General features: G+C 35.4%; 1 protein-coding gene across 1 annotated transcript in view; it reads right to left on the reverse strand.

The window, feature by feature from the left end:
- Positions 1-23452, reverse strand: part of PCCA (propionyl-CoA carboxylase subunit alpha) — a 353227-nt gene that overhangs the window by 315396 nt on the left and 14379 nt on the right. Inside the window, exons 3-4 of the mRNA XM_024739985.1 lie at positions 22872-22919; positions 22695-22763 (exon numbers count right to left, since the gene is read on the reverse strand). Of these exons, the coding sequence (XP_024595753.1) occupies positions 22695-22763; positions 22872-22919 (117 nt within the window). The remainder of the gene's footprint in view (positions 1-22694; positions 22764-22871; positions 22920-23452) is intronic.

Consider the following 23452-nt stretch of genomic DNA (forward strand, 5'->3'; position numbering starts at 1 on the left):
AGGGGAGGCCCCCACCCCCACCAAAAAAAAAAAAAAAAAAAAAAAAAAATGGGGGCCTACAGGAGCCAAAACAATCATAGAAGGAACAATCTTCTCTAATCAATGAAACTGTGGTCCCAAGAGGATGGGTAAATTTCCCCTGCTTTCTTTCTTTGTCACGTAAGAACACATATGCATTTGGTCTCTGCCACCAGTTCCTGACACAAGCTCCTAAAACGCTTGTCATTTCCTGATGATAGGGGTGCTAGGAGCATCTTTTGTTCTAATATTTGGTCTTTGACCCCAGTTCCTGACAAGAGCTTCTAAGACCCTTGGAATCTCCGGAGTGCTAAGAGTGTCTTTTTGTATGCTAATGAGATGACTGGTGGCTGGAAGCTCCTAGATAGCTGCAGGATGGGGGCTGATCACCAGAACAACCAAGACTCCATTAGAGGGTTGGAACTTTCAGTTCTATCCCCTGAACTCAGGGGAGAGGGGTGGGGATAGAGGTTGAGTTAATCACTGATGATCAAAGACTTAACCAACCATGCCTACATAATGGAGACTCCATGAAAGCTCTACGAGAGCTCTGGGTTGCTGAGCACTTTCACATGCCAGAAAGGTGGCACACCCCAACTCCATGGGACAGAAGTTCCTGTGCTCAGGACCCTTCCAGACCTTGCCCTACATACCTCTTCAATTAGCTGTTCATTTGTACCTTTTATAATATCATTTATAGTAAACCTGTAAATATTAAGTGTTTGCCTGAGTTCTGTGGGTCATTATAAACTGAGGAGGGGGTTACGGAAACCCGATTTATAGCTGGTTGGTGGTGAAAAGTACAGATGACAATCTAGCACTTGAGACCAGCATCTGAAATGAGGGCAGTCTGTGGACCTGACCCTTTAACTCACGGAATCTGAGCTAACCGCAGGTAGTTAGTGTAAGAATTGAATTAAATTGTAGGACATCCAGCTGGTGCCCAAAGAGTTGGAAAACTGGTTGTTAGTATGAGAAAAATTCCTACACATTTGGTGTCAGCAGCACTGTGAGTAAACAAACAGTTTTCTTTAGGTCCCCCTGTATTCTCCATACCTGGCCATGGACACAGTGTGTGCAGCAGTGCAAGGTTTCCAGCCTTTTAGACAAGAGGAAAGAAACGGGAAAGCCAAAGGAATAAGAGGAGATAATAGGAGAAGCTAGCATGGAAAAGTGACTCAATAAAGTTGTTTATGAACTCCTGGGCTCATTCTTAGGTTGGGCATGTACAGATATGATCCTAGTAAGCAGACCAAAGAATTTTAAAACTGAACAAAGAGACCACATATCTCAGACTGACCGGTGGGTTATGTACATGTGAGACAGTATGAATAGCATTACAAAACCCCACAGCACACAGAAAAAGGATAAGAACATGCACTCTGAAGCCAACCATGTCAACTGCTGCTAAAACAAAAATATCAACATTCTCCAAAGGATTTCAGCAACATTCAGTCTCGTAATATTCAAAATATAATCCAAAATTACTTTGCACACCAAGAACCAGGTAAATCTTAACTCTTATAGGAAAAAATCAAGACACCAAGGCCAAGATGACAAAATTGTCACAATTATCTGACAAAGAGTTTAAGGAAGCTATTATAAAAATATTCCAGCAAGCAACTGTGAACACTTAGAAGAAATGAAAAACTATAAAGTAACAGAAAACAGAATTTCTAAAAAGAAATCCATGAAAAACTTTAGAACTGAAATATACAACCAATTTTTTTAAAAAACCTTAATGGATGGGCTCAATAGCAGAGGAAAGAATCAACAGACTTAAAGGTAAATTAAAAGAAATTATCCAATCTGAGTCAGAGAGAACAGAGATTGGAAAAAATTAACAAAGCTTCAAGGAACTATGGAACAATCACAAAAGGTCTAATATACACGTTACCAGAGAAAAAGAAGAAAAAAATAGCATGGTGCTGAGAAAATATCTTTAAGAAATAATGGCTGAAAATTCCCTAACTTTGTTAAAGACATAAACCTATAGATTCAGGAACCTCAAAGAATCCCAAACAGAATAACAACAGAAATTGATGACCAAACAAATATAATCAAACCACTGAAAACTAAAGACAATGAAAAAATTCTGAAGGCAAAGAAAAACAACACATTAACTATAGGGGAACTCAGAAGCTAGAGAGACCAGAAAGAAGTATTCAATATTCTTAAACTGCTAGAAAGAAAGAAGTGTCAACCTAAAATTCTATATGCAAAACAATATCAGAATAAAGGTGAAATAAAGACGAAGGAAAGCTAAGAGAATTAACTGCCAGCAAATCAGCTCTACAAGAAGTGCTAAAGGAAGTTCTTCAAACAGAAAGGATATGACATTAGAAACTTGCAACAGCAGGAGTGAAGGATTAGCAACAGAAATGGTAAATATCTGGGTGAATATAATAAACAATTTTCCCCCTCTTAGTTCTTTAAAATATGTTTGACTATTGAAAGTAAAAATCTTAACAATGTCTGACACAGTTTTCAATGTATGTAGATAAAATACACAAGAAAACCATAACATTAAAGGGAAAGAATAAAGATACCTATATGGTAGAAAGATTTCTACATTCCAATTGAGTTGGGAAAATATGGATTCTAAATACATTATGAAAACCCTGGTGGTGCAGTGGTTAAGAATCCGTCTGCCAAGGGCTTCCCTGGTGGCGCAGTGGTTAAGAATCCGCCTGCCAATGCAGGGGACCCGGGTTCGATCCATGGCCCGGGAAGATCCCACATGCCATGGAGCAACTAAGCCCGTGTGCCACAACTACTGAGCCTGCGCTCTAGAGCCTGCGAGCCACAACTACTGAGCCCACATGCTGCAACTACTGAAGCCCACACGCCTAGAGCCCGTGCTCTGCAACAAGAAGCCACCGCAATGAGAAGCCCACACACCACAACGAAGAGCAGCCCCCACTTGCCATAACTAGAGAAATCCCATGCACAGCAATGAAGACCCAAAGCAGCCAAATAAATAAATAGGAAAAAAAGAATGTATATTGTAATCCATAGAGTAACCATTAAAAAAAAAACTAAACAAGATATAGTCAGAAACACAACAGATGAACTAAAAAGGAATACTAAAAAAGGTTCAAATAACCCAAAAAGATGACACAAAATGGGTAAAAGGAACAAAAACTAGATGGAAAAACAGGAAATAATAAAATGGCAGTCTGAGACCTAAACATATCAAAAATTAATCATAAGGGTCTAAATACACAAATTAAAAGATACAGTCAGGGGCTTCCCTGGTGGTGCAGTGGTTGAGAGTCCGCCTGCTGATGCAGGGGACACGGGTTCGTGCCCTGGTCTGGGAGGATCCCAACATGCCGTGTAGCGGCTGGGCCCGTGAGCCATGGCCGCTGAGCCTGTGTGTCCGGAGCCTGTGCTCCGCAACGGGAGAGGCCACAACAGTGAGAGGCCCGTGTACCGCAAAAATAAATAAATAAATAAATACAGTCAAATGGTTTCTTTAATATGACCAAACTATATGCTGCCTGCAAGAAATTCACTTTAAATATAACGATATAGGTAGTTTAAAAGCAAGATAGTGGGGAAAAAATAACATGCAACATTCAATGAAAGAAGGCTGGAATGCTGGTATTAGTATCAGACAAAGCAGACTTCAGAGCAAAGAAAGTTACAAGCGATAAAGAAGACTATTACACGATAACGACGGTGAATCTGACAAAAAGATATAATAATTCTTAATATGTAGGTACCTAAAAACAGTGCTGGAGAAACAAACACCCAACTGTTGTTGGAGATTCCAACACGCTTCTCTCAATAAAAAACTAGTAGTAGAAAATTAGCAAGAATAGAGAGAAACTGGACAATACTATCAATCATCTGTATCCAACTGACATTTATACACTACTGCATCCAACAACAGACGATGAAACAATCTTTTCAACTACACATGAAACAGTCACCAAGATAAACCATACCTACATCGTGAAACAAACCTTAACGCACTGAAAAGAAACAAAACAAACAAATGTGTTCTCTGGCCATAAAGGAATTAAACTGGAAATCAGTAACAAATAACAGAAAAATCTCCAAACGCTTAGAAATTAAACAATTGTAAATAACTCATGAATAAAACAGGAAAACTAGAAAATATTCTGAACAAAAGTGAAAATAGATCAAAAATTATTAGATGTACCTAAAGCAGTGCTTACAGAGGAAATTACAGCATTAAATGTTACATACTAAAATATATCTCAAATCAGTCATCTAAGCTCCCACCTTAACAAATCAGAAAAAGAGGGAAAAAAAGCTGAAGAAAATAGTAAAGAACAGGTATCAATGAAATTGAAAGGAGAAACACAATAGGAAAAAATCAAACATAAAGCTAGTTCTTCAAAAGTATCAGTAAAATTGATAAACCTCAAGCAAGACTAACAAAAAGAAAAGAGAAGGTAAAAGTCATTATCAATATCAGAAATGAAAGACGGATTATCACTACAAACTACACAGACATCAAAAGGATAATAAAGAAATCCCAAGAACAACTCCATGCATATAAACTAGACAACTCAGGTGAAATAAACCAATTCCTTGAAAACAACACACTAAGAAAACACACTCAACATGAAATAGATACCTGAATAATCCTGTAACTATTGAAGAAATCGAATTCATAGTTTAAAATCTTCTGAATAAGAAATCTCCAGGCTCAGTTGATTTCACTGGAAAATTCTACCAAATATTTAAAGAAAATGAAACCAATTCTATACACGCTCATCCAGAAAAAAAAAATGAGAAGGAGCATTTCCCAGTTCATTTTATAAAGCCAGCATTATCCTGATACCAAAGAGAATACACAAACAGAAAACTGCAGACCAAGATCCCTCATACCAGTGATGAAAAAACTAGTAATAAAATATTAAGAAATCTAATCTAAAGGTAAGACTTGAGGATCACTGGCTGTCAAGTTGGAAATAATTGTTTGGTACAATCAGAAAAAGATTTCCCTAAGGATAGTTCGAGGGTGATTTTAATGGGTTTAAAGTAATCTGAAGTAGCTGGTTCTGATTATCAGTTTTTTATTCTTTTTCTAAGAATAATACACCACAATCAAGCAGGGTTTATGCCCAAAACACAAGATTGGTTCAATATTTAAAAAACAGCCACTCAATGTAAAGTATCATATTACAATCAAAATTAAAAATACACATAATCATGTCAATTGATTCAGAAAAAGCATTCATGATGGAAAAAAAAAAAAAACTCTTGGAAAACCAGAAGTAGACAGGATCCTGCTCACCCTGATAAAGAGCATCTACAAAAATCTACAACTAACACCAAACTTAATACTGACCGACTGAATGCTTTTCCAGTAGATTGGAAAATATGCACTATCACCACTCTTATACCAAATCATAATGTAGAGTTCCCAGCCAGTGCAATCGGGAAAGAAAAAGAAATGAGGCATACAGATCATAAAAGAAGAAATAAAACTGTTACTGTTCACACACAGCATAATCGTCTTCATAAAAAATCCAAAGGGATCTACCAAAAACCTCCTAGAACTAGTGAGTTTAGCAAAATCACAAGATACAAGATCAACATGTAAACATTAATCACACATCTACTATTAGCAATGTACACTGGAAACCTAAATTAAAAAAAAAAAACATTTTAAGAACCTCACAAAAAAATGAAACACTTAGGTATACAATCTAACAAAATATGTACAAGATCTGCACGCTGAAAATTACAAATGCTGATGAAAGAAATCAGATGAGACCTAAATAAAATAAGAGACCTCCCATGTTCATGGATAGAAAGCCTCATCATAGTAAAGAAGTCAATTCTCTCCAAACTGATACAATTACAATCAAAATTCCAGAAGGATTTTTAGTAAATATAGACAAAATTCTAAAATGTATTTGGGAAAGCACAGAAACTAGACTAGCTAAAACAATTCTGGATAAAAAAGAATAAAGCTGGAGGAATCCAATTTTAACACTGATGATAAAACTATAGTAATCAAGACAATGTAGTATTACCAAATGGACAGACAGATACAGATCAGTGGACTAGAAAATAGAGTCCAGAAATAGAATCATACAAGTCACTATTTGATTTTCCACACAGGTACAAAAGCAATACAATAGGGAAATGATAGTCCTTTAGTCCTTTCAACAAATGGTTGGAACAACTCAACATCTATATGCAAACAAAACAACATGAACATAGATGCAAATATCCTCAACAACATACTAGCAAATTGAATCCAACAATGTATTAAAAAAAATTATACACCACAACCAAGTGGGATTTATCCTAGACATGCAAGACTGGTTGAACATTTGAAAATCAATTAATGTAAACCATCATATCAACAAGCTAAAAAAAGAAAAATCACATGATCATATCAATAAAAGCAGGAAAAGCATTTGACAAAATCCAACACCTGTCCATAATAAAGAACTCTCAGTAAACTAGAAATAAAGGGGACCTTCTCACGTTGATAGACTATCTACAAAAAACCTATAGCTAACATTATATTTACTGATGAGAAACTCTAAACATTCCCATTAAGATCAGGAACAAGGCAAGGATGTTCCCTTACCACTGCTTTTCAGCATCATACTGGAAGTCTCAGCCAATGCAACAAGACAAGGAAATAAGTATACAGATTGGGAAGGAACATATAAAACTATCTTTGTTCACAGATGACATGATCATCTAATAGCAAGAACGCAGGATACAAGATTAATATAGAAAAGTGAATTTGTTTTCCTATATACCAACAATGAACAAGTACAATTTGAAATGTGAAACACAATACCATTTACATTAGCACCCAAAAAATGAAATACTTAGGGATAGGTCTAATAAAATATGTACAAGATCTATATGAGGAGTATTACAAAACTGATGAAATCAAAGAAAAACTAAATAAATGGAGAGAGAGTCTATCTCAATGGATAGACTCAATATTGTCAAGATGTCAGTTCTTCCCAATTTGATCTATAAATTCAATGCAGTCAAAACCCCACCAAGTTATTTTGTGAATATCAACAAACCTAAAGTTTATATGAGAGGCTAAAGACCACAACAGCCAACACAATACTGAAAAACACAGTTGGAATATTAACACTCAACATCAAAACTTACTGTAGGGCTTCCCTGGTGGCGCAGTGGTTGACGGTCCGCCTGCCGATGCAGGGAACACAGGTTTGTGCCCTGGTCCGGGAAGATCCCACATGCCGCGGAGCGGCTGGGCCCGTGAGCCATGGCCGCTGAGCCTGCGCGTCCGGAGCCTGTGCTCCATAATGGGAGAGGCCACAACAGTGAGAGGACCGCATACCGCAAAAGTGAAAAAAAATTTTTTAATTTAAAAAAAATAACTTACTGTAAAGCTACAGTAAGCAAGACAGTGTGATAATCAGCAAAAGAACAAACAGATCAATGGAATAGAATTGAGGACCCGTAAACATACCCCCATAAATAGAGACAACTGATCTTTGACAAAAGAGAAAAAGCAATACAATGGAGCAAAAATAGCCTTTTCAACAAATGGTGCTGGCATAACTGAACATCCACATGCAAAAAAAAATTATAATCTAGACACAGACCTTACACCCTTTACAAATATTAGCTCAAAATGGTCCACAGACCTAAACGTGAAACATAAAACTATAAAACTCCTAGAAGATAAGAAAGGAGAAATCCTAGATGACCTTGGGTATGGCAGTAACTTTTTGGATAAACAACACCAGAGGCACAGTCCATGAAAGAAAGAATAAGCTAGACTTTATTAAAATTTAAAACTTCTCTGCAAAGACAATGTCAAGAGAATTAGAAGACAAGCCACAGACTGAAAGAAAATATATGCAAAAGACACATCTGTTAAAGGACTATTATCCAAAATATACAAAGAACTCTTAAACTCACCAATAGGAAAACAAACAACTCAATTAAAAAATGAGCCCAAGACCTTAACAGACACCTCACCAAAGAAGATACACAGATGGCAAATAAGCACTTGGAAAGATGCTCCACATCCCGTATCAGGAAAACACTAATTAAAACAAGATACCACCACACACCTATTAGAATGACCAAAATCCAGAACACTGACAACATCGAATGCTGATGAGGATGTGGAACAACAGGAACTCCCATTCACTGCCGCTGGGAATGCAAAATGGTACAGCTACTTCAGAAGATAGTTTGGTGATTTGTTACAAAATTAAACATGATCTTACCATATGATCTGGCAATCACACTCCCATGTCCACACAGAAACCTACACACAGATGTTTATAACAGCTTCATTCATAATTGCCAAAAGCAAACGAGATGTCCTTCGGTAGGTGAATGAATGAATAAACTGTAGTAATCTAAACAACAGAATTATTATTCAGCACTAAAAAGAAACGAGCTATCAAGCTATGAAAAGACATAGAGAAACCTTAACTTCATACTACTAAGTGAAAGAAGCCAATCTGAAAAAGCTACATACTGTACGATTCCAGTTATATGACATTCTGGAAAAGGCAAAACTATGGAGACAGTAAAAAGGCCGGTGGTTGTCAGGGTTTGGGGGGATGGCAAGGGATGAACAGGCAGAGCACAGAGGATTTTTAGAGCAGTGAAAATACTCTGTATCATACTGTAATGATGGATACATGTCATTATACATTTGCCTAAATCTATAGAATGTACAACACCAAGAGTGAACCCTAATGTAAACTACGGACTTTGGGTAATTATGATATGTCAATGTAAGCTCATTCACTTGCAATATATGCACCACTCTGATGGTAGATGTTGATAATGGAGAGGCCATGCATGTGTGGAGACAGGGGGTGTATTGGAAATCTCTATACTTTCCTCTCAATTTTGCTACGAACCTAAAACTGCTCTTTTAAAAAAAAGTATTTAGAAAAAAGTATATGTGAAAGCATTTCTTATCAAGAGGAAAAATTACATGAAACCCTTCACAAACAGGTTTGTGTAGTTTTGAAACTGTTCTCCCCTACAAAGACCATCCCTGTTGAGTTTCATCAGTGTAGCCTAGGGATCTGTAATACTTAATTGAAACAGCTCACTGAAGTTACTTTGCTATATTTAATTATAAATTCCCTTTTACTAAAATATCCAGCAACCATTTAGGGAATACATTATAGATCTGGAAACTAAACTAATATATGATTAATTCACAGGAAGACTTGGAAGGCACTAAACAGTTGTTTACAAAATAAGACATTTAAAAATACTATCTGTATCAGTTTTACCTGTGCTGTCTCCCACATAGAAAGACATGGTTCCTGCCCTTTGTCCCACGCCTACAAGCTTCCACTGACAGACCACACCTCACTCCCAGTATCTAGACAGTGCTTTGCAATAAACATATTGAATGGATGCATGACTGAAGATGGCAATAATAGAAATTATCTGAATTGGAGCCTCTCTTCCTTAGGATAGGCTTTGACTCAAATAAATTGATATATCAGATATAAATCTACTACTGCCATTCAGACAACCTTATATCCTCCTGAAGATGCCTCCTGGACTCCTCCTTTTGCTACTCCAAATTGGCAGTTGCATTGTGACAACCGAGAAAAGAGGAGCAGCAAGTACCAAAAGAAGCTGTCCCAAGTAGGGTCAATGCGCTGGCTGTTGCTAGAGATAGCTAGCAAATGAATACCTACACAAGCTGAGGAGTGCTGATACACAGATTAGGAACCAATCTACTGGACTGGCTCAGGACCTTTGCACACACTGCACCATTTGTCTAGCTGACTGCCTAGCTAATAGCTGACTCTCATCTCTCAGGTCTCATCTTACATTTTACCCCCTTCAAAGAACTTCCCTGACCACCATTATTCTCTCTCAGCAACTAGTCTGTTTCCTTCATAACACTTACCACAATTTGTAATTATCTGTTTGCATGTTTTCTTATTTTATATCTGTCTCTACCACTAGACTCTAAGTGCCATGAGAGCAAAAATCATGTTTCTCCTGGTCACTATTCTAATTTCAACGACTAGCATAGCATCTGGCCCACAACAGGCACTAATAAACAGTGGCCTTCAAGGTAATAAACCTGACTTTCTTTGGGGGAGGAAAGGGACTTTTTCATATACTTAGCATGGGAAGCAATATGCTACAATGGAAAGAGTACAATTTGGGAACCACACATAATTAGAACCTCAGCTCCATTGCTTACCTAGCTAAATGATCTCTGACAACCTATTTTATATCTTGAAGCCCCAATTTTCTAAAAACGATGACAGTAATACTTCCCTTACATAATCACTGATTCTCTAGTATACTGTAGATATGCAGTAAGTGATAGCTATTAGTACTTCTTAAAATGATCATCTTTCCATCCACTAAGAGGTCTTAAATGAGTGACACTAACAGAAACGAGTCAAGTCAAAGTCTTATAAACACGGCAATATCAAAAATACTATATTTATAAAGGTAAGCTGTATTTTCAAACCTTTTTTTTTAACATATGCTTTTTCAGTAAGACTACAGAACTTCTAAACCTGCTTCAGTAGATGTTTAGAGAAAACTAAATCCATGATTAGGTATTTTTTCATACCATCGGGTACTAACTACATGGAAACAAATGTTCTTTTTCAAACCATGCTGTTTAAAGTCACCAGGAACTCAAAAACACAAAAACAAAAGGTAGACTCACAATATTTCACTGTGTTTTGTTTTTAAACTTTTAGTATCAGTAAAAGGATAAAGGTCTTACTAACAAAAATTAAGGACTTAGGGACACCTTTTCATTTTACAAATGAAAATTTTCACAAGTCACTTTCTACAGATTAAAAATTGGAGTGTTTTTATTAAACAGGAAGTATACAAACATATATACGAATAAAATAACTCATACATAAAGATACTGATATAAATCCTTTTTTTTCCCCCTGCCCAAATGTAATTTTTGCCTTGCTGCTAAACAGTCACAGTCCTTCCTTACTGGAATGATTGGTTTATCTTTAACTCCACAGAGCTTAAACTATCAGTCTTTTAAGAAGCTTTGACAGGTTTTGACGATTTAACCTGCTGAGTTCACAGCACCCAAGGGAGAGTCTTGGTTGCAAGTTTTCTTTCTAATACAGCTGACCACTAATACCGACTCCACAGATAATGGATTTCAATAACCACTACCCACAGGTTAACACTTCAAGTAGTACGCATAATATTGCTTTAATTAAGTTAATACATGAAGGTCACAGTTTGGTAGAAAGTTTCATTACATTTGGCAGTGCTTACAATAATAATAAAAAAGAAAAAGGAACTGTATGTGTTCATCTATACAGTAACTCTATAAATTTGCCTATAGATATAATCCAGTTTGCTCATAGATTTATACTGCATTTCAATTTATTTTCTAAAAGGAATTCAGTTTATTAGTTCCATTTCCCAAAATAAGTACATTTCTAACCAGTAGTTTCTCTAACCATGCTGGGCACAGAATGGGTCTACCTGGTACAAAGAGGCCACCCACTAGAGCAAAAAAGATTCCTACCACTACCACGCCCACCCCCTGATTTTGGAGCATTGTGATGGTAGAAAAGATTAATGCTTTGATTTGTCTTGTGTCTAATGATTAGCTTCATGTGTTAAATATTAATGCCTTCCGGACAGAATGAAATTATTTTTTCATTTTGAAAAATAAAGATATATAAAATTTGTTTTTGAACCTAAACACTTTATGCAGTAGAAAACAAGCCAGAGTCTTTTTACAACAAATATTATGAAAAGGCAAAGCAAACAAATGTTTAAATGAATCTGAAATTAAAGGTTCATTCTAAAGTGTTAAAATAAAATGAGATACTGTATTTTAATACACAGATCGCATAGTCAGCAGGGTTGATACATTTTTCTATTTTTATATGTAGTATTAGGTAATTTGAGGTTATTTTAGAGAAAAGCAAAAAAATGGTGGCTGAATTTATACACATTGAATTCAGCAATAATTGTATTTTTTAAATACACAACCTGACAGGCACTATGGTAGATAATAATGAATCAGCATGGGAGCCATTTAATATACTTCTTGATTAACTCATTGCCTGTCCACTTTGCACACAGACATGCTTACATGTCATAATCGTCATAATTCCCATCATCCCCACTGCTAACACTCAAGCTCCCTGATTAGTGCACAACTCCCAGACGAGCCATTGCTAATGCTAAATAATTCTCTTCAGCCTCCTGCTACTATTCTGCAGGATCTCCAATTAAATATAATGTCCCTGATGAGCCATATTAATGTGAACAAATTCCTACCAGGAATCCTATCTTATTCCATTTTCCCCAAAAATGTAGAGAAAGTAATTTAGCCAAGCTGAAGATAATCAAAACATTTTAAACTGATATAGTATTATAATGCCTCAGCAAAACATGTTTTTCCAAAGTCAATAAAAGAAAAAGGGTGGAAAAAGTAATGTCTAAACATGTTAAATGCTTTCTTCTCCTGATTAATTTGTTCTTCACTGAAAAGTCTAGTGTTTTAAATAAGCATAGGTAGATACATTGCATTCTTAATCCAAAAAGGTTACTGAAAGCTAAGTTTTATGAGAAAAGTGAGCAGTAGCAAGTTTTAAAGCAAATATGCCATTTAAAAACCCTTTAATTATCTAATTACCAGAACTCCAAGGTCCATAATCACATTAATGAAACCAATTCCTTCCTTCCCATTAAATGCAGTATTACAGTCACTATCAGAGGCTCTGCCATGGAATTTTATGTTGCTGATAAGAAAACTTCATCTTGAACAATGACAACTATAAGTATTTTTTGCAAGAATGAATTAAGAATCTTACAGATTTTCTATTGCAATCTAAAAGACTGGGAAGGCTTCTGATCTAATTAAGATAATTGGGAAACATGGACTATGATGGCCACCATCTTACAATATTCTGTACTAGCAAAAGCAATTTAAGAAAATGTTAGTTATGCTCACTTCGGCAGCACATATACTAAAAATAAGAAAATGTTAGTTAAATATACCATCTCAACTACACACACATATAACAAAAGGTCACCTGATTTTTCAGTTACCACCCCCAAAAAGTTTTACAAACTTCACTCTGGTCATTTATTCCTATTTGAGAATTAATAATTACATTAGCCGAAAATAAGTCCATTAACAGATTTTGTGAAATAATTTTTTAAAAATTAAGAACTTTAACTCCTTTTCAAATTAAAACAAAGGTTGAAAAATATCCTGAAAAGTAAATCATGTAAATGAGAAAAGGTAAATGGTTTTGACACTTAAATTTCTTTCAACTCTATGTACACCCAGGATAAAAGTGAAGATATTCTAACAAAAATATAAACAGATAAGTTTATTAAAATATATATATATGAAAAGATATAAAATAAAGATATTCTAACAACCCCATAAAATTTTTATAAGGTTTTCCCTAAGGTCTTTTATACCTTCGCCTACATTAATGTATTCCATCTCCATTTACCTGATCATTACCCTCCAGTTTGTTCAGCTGGAACCAACATACACTAATTACATAGACGTCACGAAGTCCTATTTGTCCTCAGTACCTCCCCAGACAGCAGGGAAATCATATCAAGGGTAGGCATGCTAAGTGATGATTCCCCCCACCTTACTGTCAATCATCCCAAAGTGCTCAGAGGAAACCCCACTCAACTTCATTACTGAATCCTAAGGGTAAGACTACAATACTCACCAGGAATCATACTTCAAACAGCAGGCTGCCTGGCCAAGATGTGAGTCACAATGACTACTTCCCTGATTTTAGGTTTTGGTGTTAATGCAATAAATACCAAGTATTTCTCATTTCAATACAATGTTACTATACACAGACAAAGCAACAAAATATTGATAAGTTCAATTTAGGAGTCCAGGTAGGAAATATAGTCAAAGGTTGAAGTACAGAATCATTTAATCTCATTTAAAAAGAAAAAAATCAAAACCCTAACTTCAGAGGTTTAAAACAAATATAACAATATTTTGCTACTTCTTATGGAAAGGCTTACTAGTCCTTTTACTTGAAAACACACATACATAAAGTAAGTTATCATAAAAGTAAATGAAGTTATCTAACAAGCATTTTGAGAAGTACAAACACAACAATCTCTAAATTCTCATAATTATTTGTTCCCACTATTCACCAAACTAATGAAAACCTACCTACCCATTTAAAAAGTCCCAGGCACCAAAACCATCAAACATTTCTCATTCCTTATCATTTCTTAACTTCTCTGGGACTACCTAAAATCACAGTACATTAGTGGCATAAAACCCTACAATCCACCTTTCCTGCCTTCTAAGCCAATATAGTATTAATAAGGTCCTCTTAAATAAAATCTCCCACATCAGCCCTCTACCTAAAATCTAATCAATTTATTTCATAAATGTGTCTCATCTTGCTCCAAAATTTTATGTAATGGTCCTAATAATTTTCACTTTATAAGGTATTACAATTTTTTTTTTTTTGGCCCTGTGTGGCACACATGATCTTAGTTCCGTGACCAGGGATCGAACCCATGCTCCGTGCAGTAAAAGCGTGGAGTCTTAACCACTGGGTCACCAGGGAAGTCCCCAATATTTTTTTAACATCTGTTAGTACAGTTCCCTCTTCAATTTTCCTCAAAATTGTCTAGGCCATTCTTGCATATTTACTCCTTTGTCAATCCCCCCCCCACCACTGTTACATTATTACATTTATTAGGATTTAATACAAAAACATAGATCTAGAAATAACTAGCATTCACAATATTGTTTCCTTATATAAAAATAAGAAGTTCTCATATAAGTCATACGAATTCATTTTAAATTCATATCATAAAGTGTTTTATCTTTGCCACTACTTCCAGGAGGTTAAATTTTAAGTTGTATTTTCTACCTTGTTGATATTTAGGAAAGCTACAGATTTCTTTGTATTTATTTTTTAACTACCACAGACACTTTTCTTACTATTTCTAAAGAGTTGTTCAGTTGCCGGTATAACTAGAAACTCGATACAATTTTATTATTTCTGCCTTTCCTGTCCACCATTTTATAACTCTTGCCTAACTGCATTGCCGAGCACTTCTAGGATGCTATTAAATACTAGTGGTGACAGTAAATGTATGGGTCTTCATCCTGACTTCCATGAGAATGCTTCCTATGAGGTATGACCTCTTCATTCTGGGAGGGCAGTATTTATTTAATCCTGTTTTACTAAGGATTTTACAAGAAGACAGTGAATGTCTTTTACATGACATCTAGGCTTCCATCAAGATGATCATATAGTTTTCCTCCACTAACTTATTAGTATATTTAATTAAATTAATAGTGTCTAACATTGAACCATACTGAAATGTCATGAATACACTCTGCATGACTGCAGCATATTACTTAAATAAATTTTATTCTATTTTCTATTACTTAGGATTCTTCTATCAATATATAATTACAGTCATTGTAATTTTATTTTTTGCTTACTATCTTTGCCCAGATTTTGATTTCTGAATTACTATGCTGGTTTCATAAAAAGAAATGGAAATCTATTTTTCTTTCTCTAAGTCTAGAGCAATTTAAATAGTGTCAAAATTTCTTTAAAAAATTTCTTGCTTCCTGAAAATTTCAAAGAATCCTTGCAAGAATCTCTAGGCCTGGACACTCAAGAGTCCTTTAGTCAATTATTTCCTACCTTATTCAGGTGCTTTCATGCACAGAGTTGCAGGCCTACACACAATTATTTGTCACCAGTTTTGTAAACTGAGCAAAACTGAATAACTACCTAACATTTTTTAAAGGCTTTTAAAACCAGGTTAAACCCCACTTTCAATAATGAATAGAACAACCAGAAGATCAGCCAGGAAGCAGATGACTTAAATATCCCTATGAACCAACCAGTCCTAAAAGACATCTATAGAACACTCCACCCAGCAGCAGCAGAATACACATTCTTAAGTTCACATGGAACATTCTCCAGGACAGATCATATGCTAGTCCATAAAACAAACATCAAAAAATTTTAAAGGATAGAAACAGTAGAAAACACATTCTCTGACCAAAAAAGAAGGAAATTAGAAATCAATAATAGAAATAAACTTGGGAAACTCATAAATATGTAGAATTAAACAACAAACTCCTAAATAACAAGTGGGTCAAAGAAATCAAAAGGGCAACCAGAAATTACTTTCAGAAATGAAAATGAAGATACAATATGTCAAAACATGGGATGCAGCTAAAACAATAGAGAAAAATGAACGGTTAAACACCTATATTAAAAAGACCTCAAAACAATCTAGTTTTTCTACTTTAAGAAACTATTTTTTAAAAGAGCAAACTAAACCCAGAGCGAGCAGAATGAAGGAAACAAAAACTAGTGTAAATAGAAATGACATAGAGAATTTAAAAAGAGAGAAATCAATGATACCAAAAGTCGGTTCTTTGAAAAGGTCAATGAAACTGAAAACCGTTAGCTAAAATGACAAAGAAAACATGAAAAAACTCAAATAACTAAAACCAGGAATGAAAGAGACATTACTGCCAGCCTTATAGAAATAAAAATGATTAAAAAAATACTATAAACAATCACATAATAAACAATAACTTAAGATGAAATGGACAAATTCCTAGAAAGACAAACTATAGACACTAACTCAGGAAGAAATAGAAAATCTCAATAAATCTACAAGAGACTGAATTAGTAATCAAAAACTACCCACAGAGAAAAGCTCAGACCCAGATGGCTTCACTGGTGAATTTCACCAAACATTTCAGGAATAATTAATACCAATTCTTCACAAACTCCTCCAAAACAACAGAAGATGAGAGAACACTTCCCATCTTATACTATGAGGCCAGTATCACTCTGATACCAAAAACAAAAACATCAAACGAAAAGAAATCTATAGACCAATATCTTTTATAAACATGGATAAAAATTCTCTACAAAACACCAGCAAACTGAATCCAGCAATATACACAAAGGACTATACATCATGACCAAGTGTGATTTATCCTAGGAATGCAAGGCTAGTTTAACATCCAAAAATTAATTAATGTAATATACCATATCAATGGAATAAAGGATAAAAACCACATTATCATCTCAGTAGACACAGCAAAAGCATTTGTAAAAATCCAACACTCAATCATGACAAAAACTCTCAACAAACTAGGAATAGCAGGGCACTTCCTCAACCTAATAATGGGAATTTATGAAAATCTCAGAGCCTAAATCAAACTTAGGTGTGGAATACTGAATGTTTTCCCCCAAAGATGAGGAACAAAACAGGATGTCTGCTCTCACCATTCCCCTTCAGTATCATTCTGGAAATTAAAGCAAGGGAAATCAGGCAAGACTATGAAATAAAAAGCATCCAGTTAGAAAAGAAAGAAGTAAACCTATCTCTCTTTACACATGACATGATCTTCTAGAGAGAATCCCAAGGAATCTATTATATTTTTTGAAACTATTAGAACTAATAAACAAGTTCAGCAAGGTTGCAGGACACAAAATCACTATTAAAAAATCAATTGGGGCTTCCCTGGTGGCGCAGTGGCTGAGGGTCCGCCTGCCGACGTAGGGGACGAGGGTTCGCACCCCGGTCTGGGAGGATCCCGCATGCCGTGGAGCAGCTGGGCCCATGGGCCATGGCTGCTGAGCCTGCGCGTCCGGAGCCTGTGCTCCGCCACGGGAGAGGCCACAGCAGTGAGAGGCCCATGTACCACAAAAAAAAAAAAAAAAAAAAAAAAAAAAAATCAATTGTATTCCTATATACCTGCAATCAACAATAAAAACTGAAATTAAAAAATTGCAATTCTAGGGAATTCCCTGGCGGTCCAGTGGTTAGGACGCCACTCTTCCACTGCAGGGGGCACGGGTTCAATCCCTAGTTAGGGAACGAAGATCCTGCAAGCTGCATGGTGAGGCCAAAAAAAAAAAATGAGGATGAAATTGCAATTCTAATAGCCTCAGAAATAATATTAAAATACTTAGGAATAAATACAGCAAAGTAAGTGCAAAACTTATACTCTGAAAACTACAAAACATTGTTGAAAGAAATTAAAGCAACGTAGATAAGTGGAACATCATCAAATGGAATATCCATGCTCATGTATAGGAGGACTTAAAAATGTTGAGATAAAGATATTTCTCAAACTGATCTACAGATAAAACACAATGCCTATCACAATCCCAGCAGGATAGTTTTCCACTAGGACCATTTTCCCCTCATAAACCATTCTCCCCAAATCTTTTCAAAGAATAATAAGGGCCTGGAGAATGATACATAAAAGACAATTCATGACTTGATAAGAGGCTTAACCCCTATTTTGCTCTCTCTGGCCCTGACCATTTCCCACTGGAGTACTTTACATTGCTCGTTGACTCTGGCTTCATCCTCTGGATGCAGTTGCACTAATCTCATCAATACGTATGAACTGTTTTCCTGGGTAAAGCCTGACTCTGAGACTGCTCTGGGTCAGTCTTCTCAAAGAAAGCAAGAGAACTTCCTCAACAGAGAATAGGATATCATCCTATTTTAAGACAATCCAACAATAAGCGAACTAGACTGATAACTGCAAACCCTCCCTAGAAGCACCTAAAAATCCCAGATTAAATATATCAAACTTCTTTAAATGAACAGTTTGGCTTACAAGAACCACAAGCAATCCCTAGGGATCAAAAACGAAGAAGAAAAAAAAAAAAAAAAATGAAGAAGCAGCTAAAAGCCAGACAGTATCCACTAGAGTCGATACCACTAATCTTGGAGAGTATAAGTGGGGATCTGAATAACCTACAGAACTGAGTTTTAACTCTCAGAGAAAGGAACCAATTGTGAGCTGAAGATTTGAAGGAAAACTCCTACATAAGGCCATGTTGCTCAAAGGTTACATCCTCAGGACTTCCCTGGTGCTCCAGTGGCTAAGACTCCACGCTCCAGTGCAGGGGGCCCGGGTTCGACCCCTGGTTGGGGAGCTAGATCCCACATGGCACAACAAAGACTACATCCTCAGTGAAGGGGGGTGGGGTTTCAATAATCTACTAAGTAGGGAGAAGACATACTTATTATCAGCTGTGCTTCAAAGTAAAGGAAAAAGTCTCCAGAGGAAATTAGAAACATGTGTGTGTGTGTGTAGTTTCATCTGGTTTTGCCCCATCCTCATAATTCAGCAACCTTTGCGCCAAGAAATTAATATAAAAATTAGTCAGTGATACCCCGGACAACCCAAACCATGTGGAGTTCAACAATAAAGATACCAAATATGAGGTCACAAGACAAAATCTACACATGTGAGGAAACAATCCATTGTGAGGAAGAGTCAGAAATATAAATAGATACGTAAGATTTTGAAGTAAAGTAACAAAACGATAGAACCTTTAAAATAAGTATGCTATAAAAAAAAAAGTATGCTATAAATAAGACAGGAAAGGACTCAAATACTTAAGCAAAAAGACAATACAAAAATCAGGCAGGGAATTTCCTGGCAGTCCAGGGGTTAGTACTCTGCACTTTCACTGCCAAGGGCACGGGCTCAATCCCTGGTCAGGGAACTGAGATCCCGCAAGCCACATGGCGCAGCCAAAAATAAAAATAAACTGTGCTTTTAAAAAAAAACCAGGCAGATTCAAAAAGGAGCAGTAGACCCAAAAGATTCTTCAAAAGACAGCAAAGATGACAAAAGCAACCAAAGTAATCACAGTGTCAGGCAATTTTCACTGGTGAATGCAAAAATGTTAGTAACATGAGAGGTTGTTGTGGGACAAAACCTGCACGTGGATTCACCCCCCCAAAATTAATTTTAAAAGGGGGGGAATGCACCATTTTAATGGAAGGGACCCATGGAAGAAAACTGCATAATGGTCTTTAAAAGCCAACTTTTTCCCATTCAACATTCACTGTTTGCAAGTTACTTGGCTTTCCTTCTTTGTGTGACTTACCACTTAATAGTTGTAATAACTGTTAGTCTTCTTCCCCTGATTAACTGCTTAAAAATTAGTTGTTTTTAACATAAAATTAATAGTTTTCACAATCAACTGTTGCAGTATTTTCCTACTATAATAGTATTTACATTTCAATTTATGAAATTAACACATGAAGCATATAAGATTTTTTTACTCCAAGTAACACTGAAAATGCTCACCTCTTGAAAATCAATATTGAAACATTTATAATACATCTGAATAGCATGCCTTGTTCATAATACCGATATTATACAGTTCATTAGATATGATGGTAACCTTTGTGATCACATGTTAAAGAAGCAAAATATGCTGTTAGAGGAATTCACCTTTTTATCTTTCTCGAGGCTGAAGCAGAAACCAAATAGCAAATCTGGCCCTATTTCTAAGGCTTAAATCAAACTTTGAACATTCTAACCATCATTATTATCCTGCTTTTACTTATAGTATCTTTCTAGAAACTGACTTACAGGAGGTCATATGAAGAGGAAGTTTTGACCAAGCATGCACTGCTTGCTTCCCATCGTGGGGCCTGGCAAATCTTATTTTAAACTATATGTCATAATCTCTGGTTTAAAAAAAAAAAAAGTGACTAAATATCTTTAAAATATAAAAACTACCACCTCTGCTTCAGGAAGGATAAATGACAAAGACTTAAAACTCAAACCAACTCTTTTGAAACCAGTTTTGCCAAAGTCTGGAAAGTGTCCACAAAGCTAGAAATGTAACAGTGAGAAAAGTTAGTCATGCTGTTTGGAGCAACAGCTTACAGAAGTAGATTATTCTGTAATACCACATTGAAATATAAACAAATAGGAAAAAGCTGAAATATAAATAATTTTGGCTATATGCCGACAGTCACCTCTATGAGAACACAGCATAGAGAATTAACTATATACTGTGATATTAAAAAAAAATTACAAGTGAAAGTTTGTTGTTAGGCTTGAAATAAAAACAGTGATTGTCCACAATTCAAACATTTTTCTCTCAATTTACCCATGAATGAAAACACAGCCTGAGCTAATACACTGAAAAATAAACACAAGATGAGAAGAGTGAATTTTAAATCTACTACTGGCTTGACAGTAACACAAACTTTTTTCTGAAGTAGCTTCACTATTGGTAAATGCCTTAGTTTACCAATCAAGAATGACATTAAAGCAACAGTTTTCTCATTATTTCATGAATATTTTGTGAGGAATATAAACTACTGAAACTATCACAGTTAAAACAGATTATTAGTAAAGAAGCCAGAAACTAATATTCAAAACAAATCAAACAGTACATACGCAAAACAAGTTTTTTTAACTGCTTAATTACTTTTAAAGTAAAGGATAAATATTTTAAATGTACCAGCCAAATAAACTAGATAATATAAATACTTAAACTTTATTCTGGGGAAATTAGAGTAGCTTGCAATCATTTCCATTTTGCTTTTTAAAAAAGGAAGAGAGTCACAATAAGACAACAGGAACAACATACTTCTAGATAAAATTTTAAAATCACAAAGACTGAAAATTCTTTGCATTAAATTACTATACGATAAAAGCTGACATTACCAATAGGTCCTGTTATCAGAAGTTGTGTGAAAGAATGAAAAACAGTAACTTATATCAAAGTACAACTACTTACATTTCATGTCATACAGTTCCAATAATTCATACACTTTTCCCATGGGATTTTTTTCTACTCATTCATAGTTTATTACTGCTAAAAATGCCTGTTTTGATAAAAATCCCCAATAAAATTATATATCAGTCTGAAAAACAGTAACTTATATCAAAGTACAACTATTTACATTTCATGTCATACAGTTCCAATAATTCATACACTTTTCCCATGGGATTTTTTTCTACTCATTCATAGTTTATTACTGCTAAAAATGCCTGTTTTGATAAAAATCCCCAATAAAATTATATATCAGTCACTGCTTTACGCTATACCTTCTTTTGTTCATGTCCAATTAGCATTAGCCTAACTTTGATTTTTCAAACTTTCAGCTGCACATGGTAAAGCATTTAGGAAGGTTAAACAATTACAGCATCCCGAGTGACAGTGGAGTTATCCTGTGCGGAAATGTGCTCCCATAAGGCAGCACTGTATAAACATTTCATTAGGGCTTCCCTGGTGGCACAGTGGTTAAGAATCCACCTGCCGATGCAGGGGACCGGGTTCGAGCCCTGGTCAGGAAAGATCCCACATGCCACGGAGCAACTAAGCCCGTGTACCACAACTACTCAGCCTGCGCTCTAGAGCCCACGAGCCACAACTAATGAAGCCTGCGCACTTAGAGCCCATGCTCCGCAACAAGAGAAGCCACCGCAATGAGAAGCCCGTGCACCACAACAGAGTAGCCCCCGCTCGCTGCAACTAAAGAAAGCCCGCACTCAGTAACAAAGACACAAATCAGCCAAAAATAAATAAATTTTTTTTAAAAAACACATTTCATTAATCTTTGAATCTAACTTTCTCATGCTTTGCTTAAATGTACTTGGTGACCAGAATCAGTTTACCAAATTTTTATTCTATTCTAGGCTTTTAAAGCCTCGAAAATAAAAGAGTTAAGATACATATTGAAGACATTATGATGCTCCCATTTTGCTTAATACAAGAGTGAGTAATTAAACAGGTTTTTTTTTTAATTGTGTACCTTTTCAAGCCAACAAAAAAAACCTACATCTTTCACTTTTTTCTATTTGATCCAAAATAAGGTCCCAATTCAAACAAAGCAAATATACTTACAGAACTAGCATCAACATCACTGTGGATGGCAACCGTCTTAATGCCCATCTTCTTGCAAGTTTTAATAACCTATATTAAAGTACATTAATGTTATCTATTAATAGTAATTCATAAAGGGATTTAATAATAATAAAATTCACAGAGTAAAATGGAAAATAAGATTAAAATTCCACTCACCCTACATGCAATTTCTCCTCTATTAGCAACAAGAATTTTATCAAAAGTCTAAAAAGAGAAAAAACACATAAGAAATTGTTACTCTTGCTTTGGGACCAGAAAACACCAAGCTTTTCCACAATTACCATTGGGCATGATCCTAATAAACATTACTTCCTACAGTAGTATTAACTACTACACATATGTTCATTTACAACCAGGCTGCTACTAAACTCATCTGGTAGTATCTGGCATTATAATTATCCTCTTAAAGCATCAATTGACTAGGTTAGATAATTCAAAAGGAGACTAAATTCTCTTGCCAAAAGATAATCTTCAAATGATATTTCAGAATACTAAGGAACTTTAGAAGAAATTGCTTGAGAATTTACTTATTTTCTAAATTCAGGGAAATTCTAAGTGTTATGTTTATCAAAGGGAAGTCTGATATAATTTATATGCTATCTCTTTGGGATTGGGCCACAGCATTAAATGATACTTTTGATAAATGAGAACAGATACTATTTATGCTTATTTCCAAAGATTCCCAGACAAAGCAGGTTATGCTATTTGAGTACAATGTTAAGTTTGAATAAGCACCA

The sequence above is a fragment of the Neophocaena asiaeorientalis genome, unplaced genomic scaffold (genome assembly GCF_003031525.2).
Source record: "Neophocaena asiaeorientalis asiaeorientalis breed wild unplaced genomic scaffold, Neophocaena_asiaeorientalis_V1.1 scaffold9, whole genome shotgun sequence".
Taxonomy (NCBI): Eukaryota; Metazoa; Chordata; class Mammalia; order Artiodactyla; family Phocoenidae; genus Neophocaena; species Neophocaena asiaeorientalis.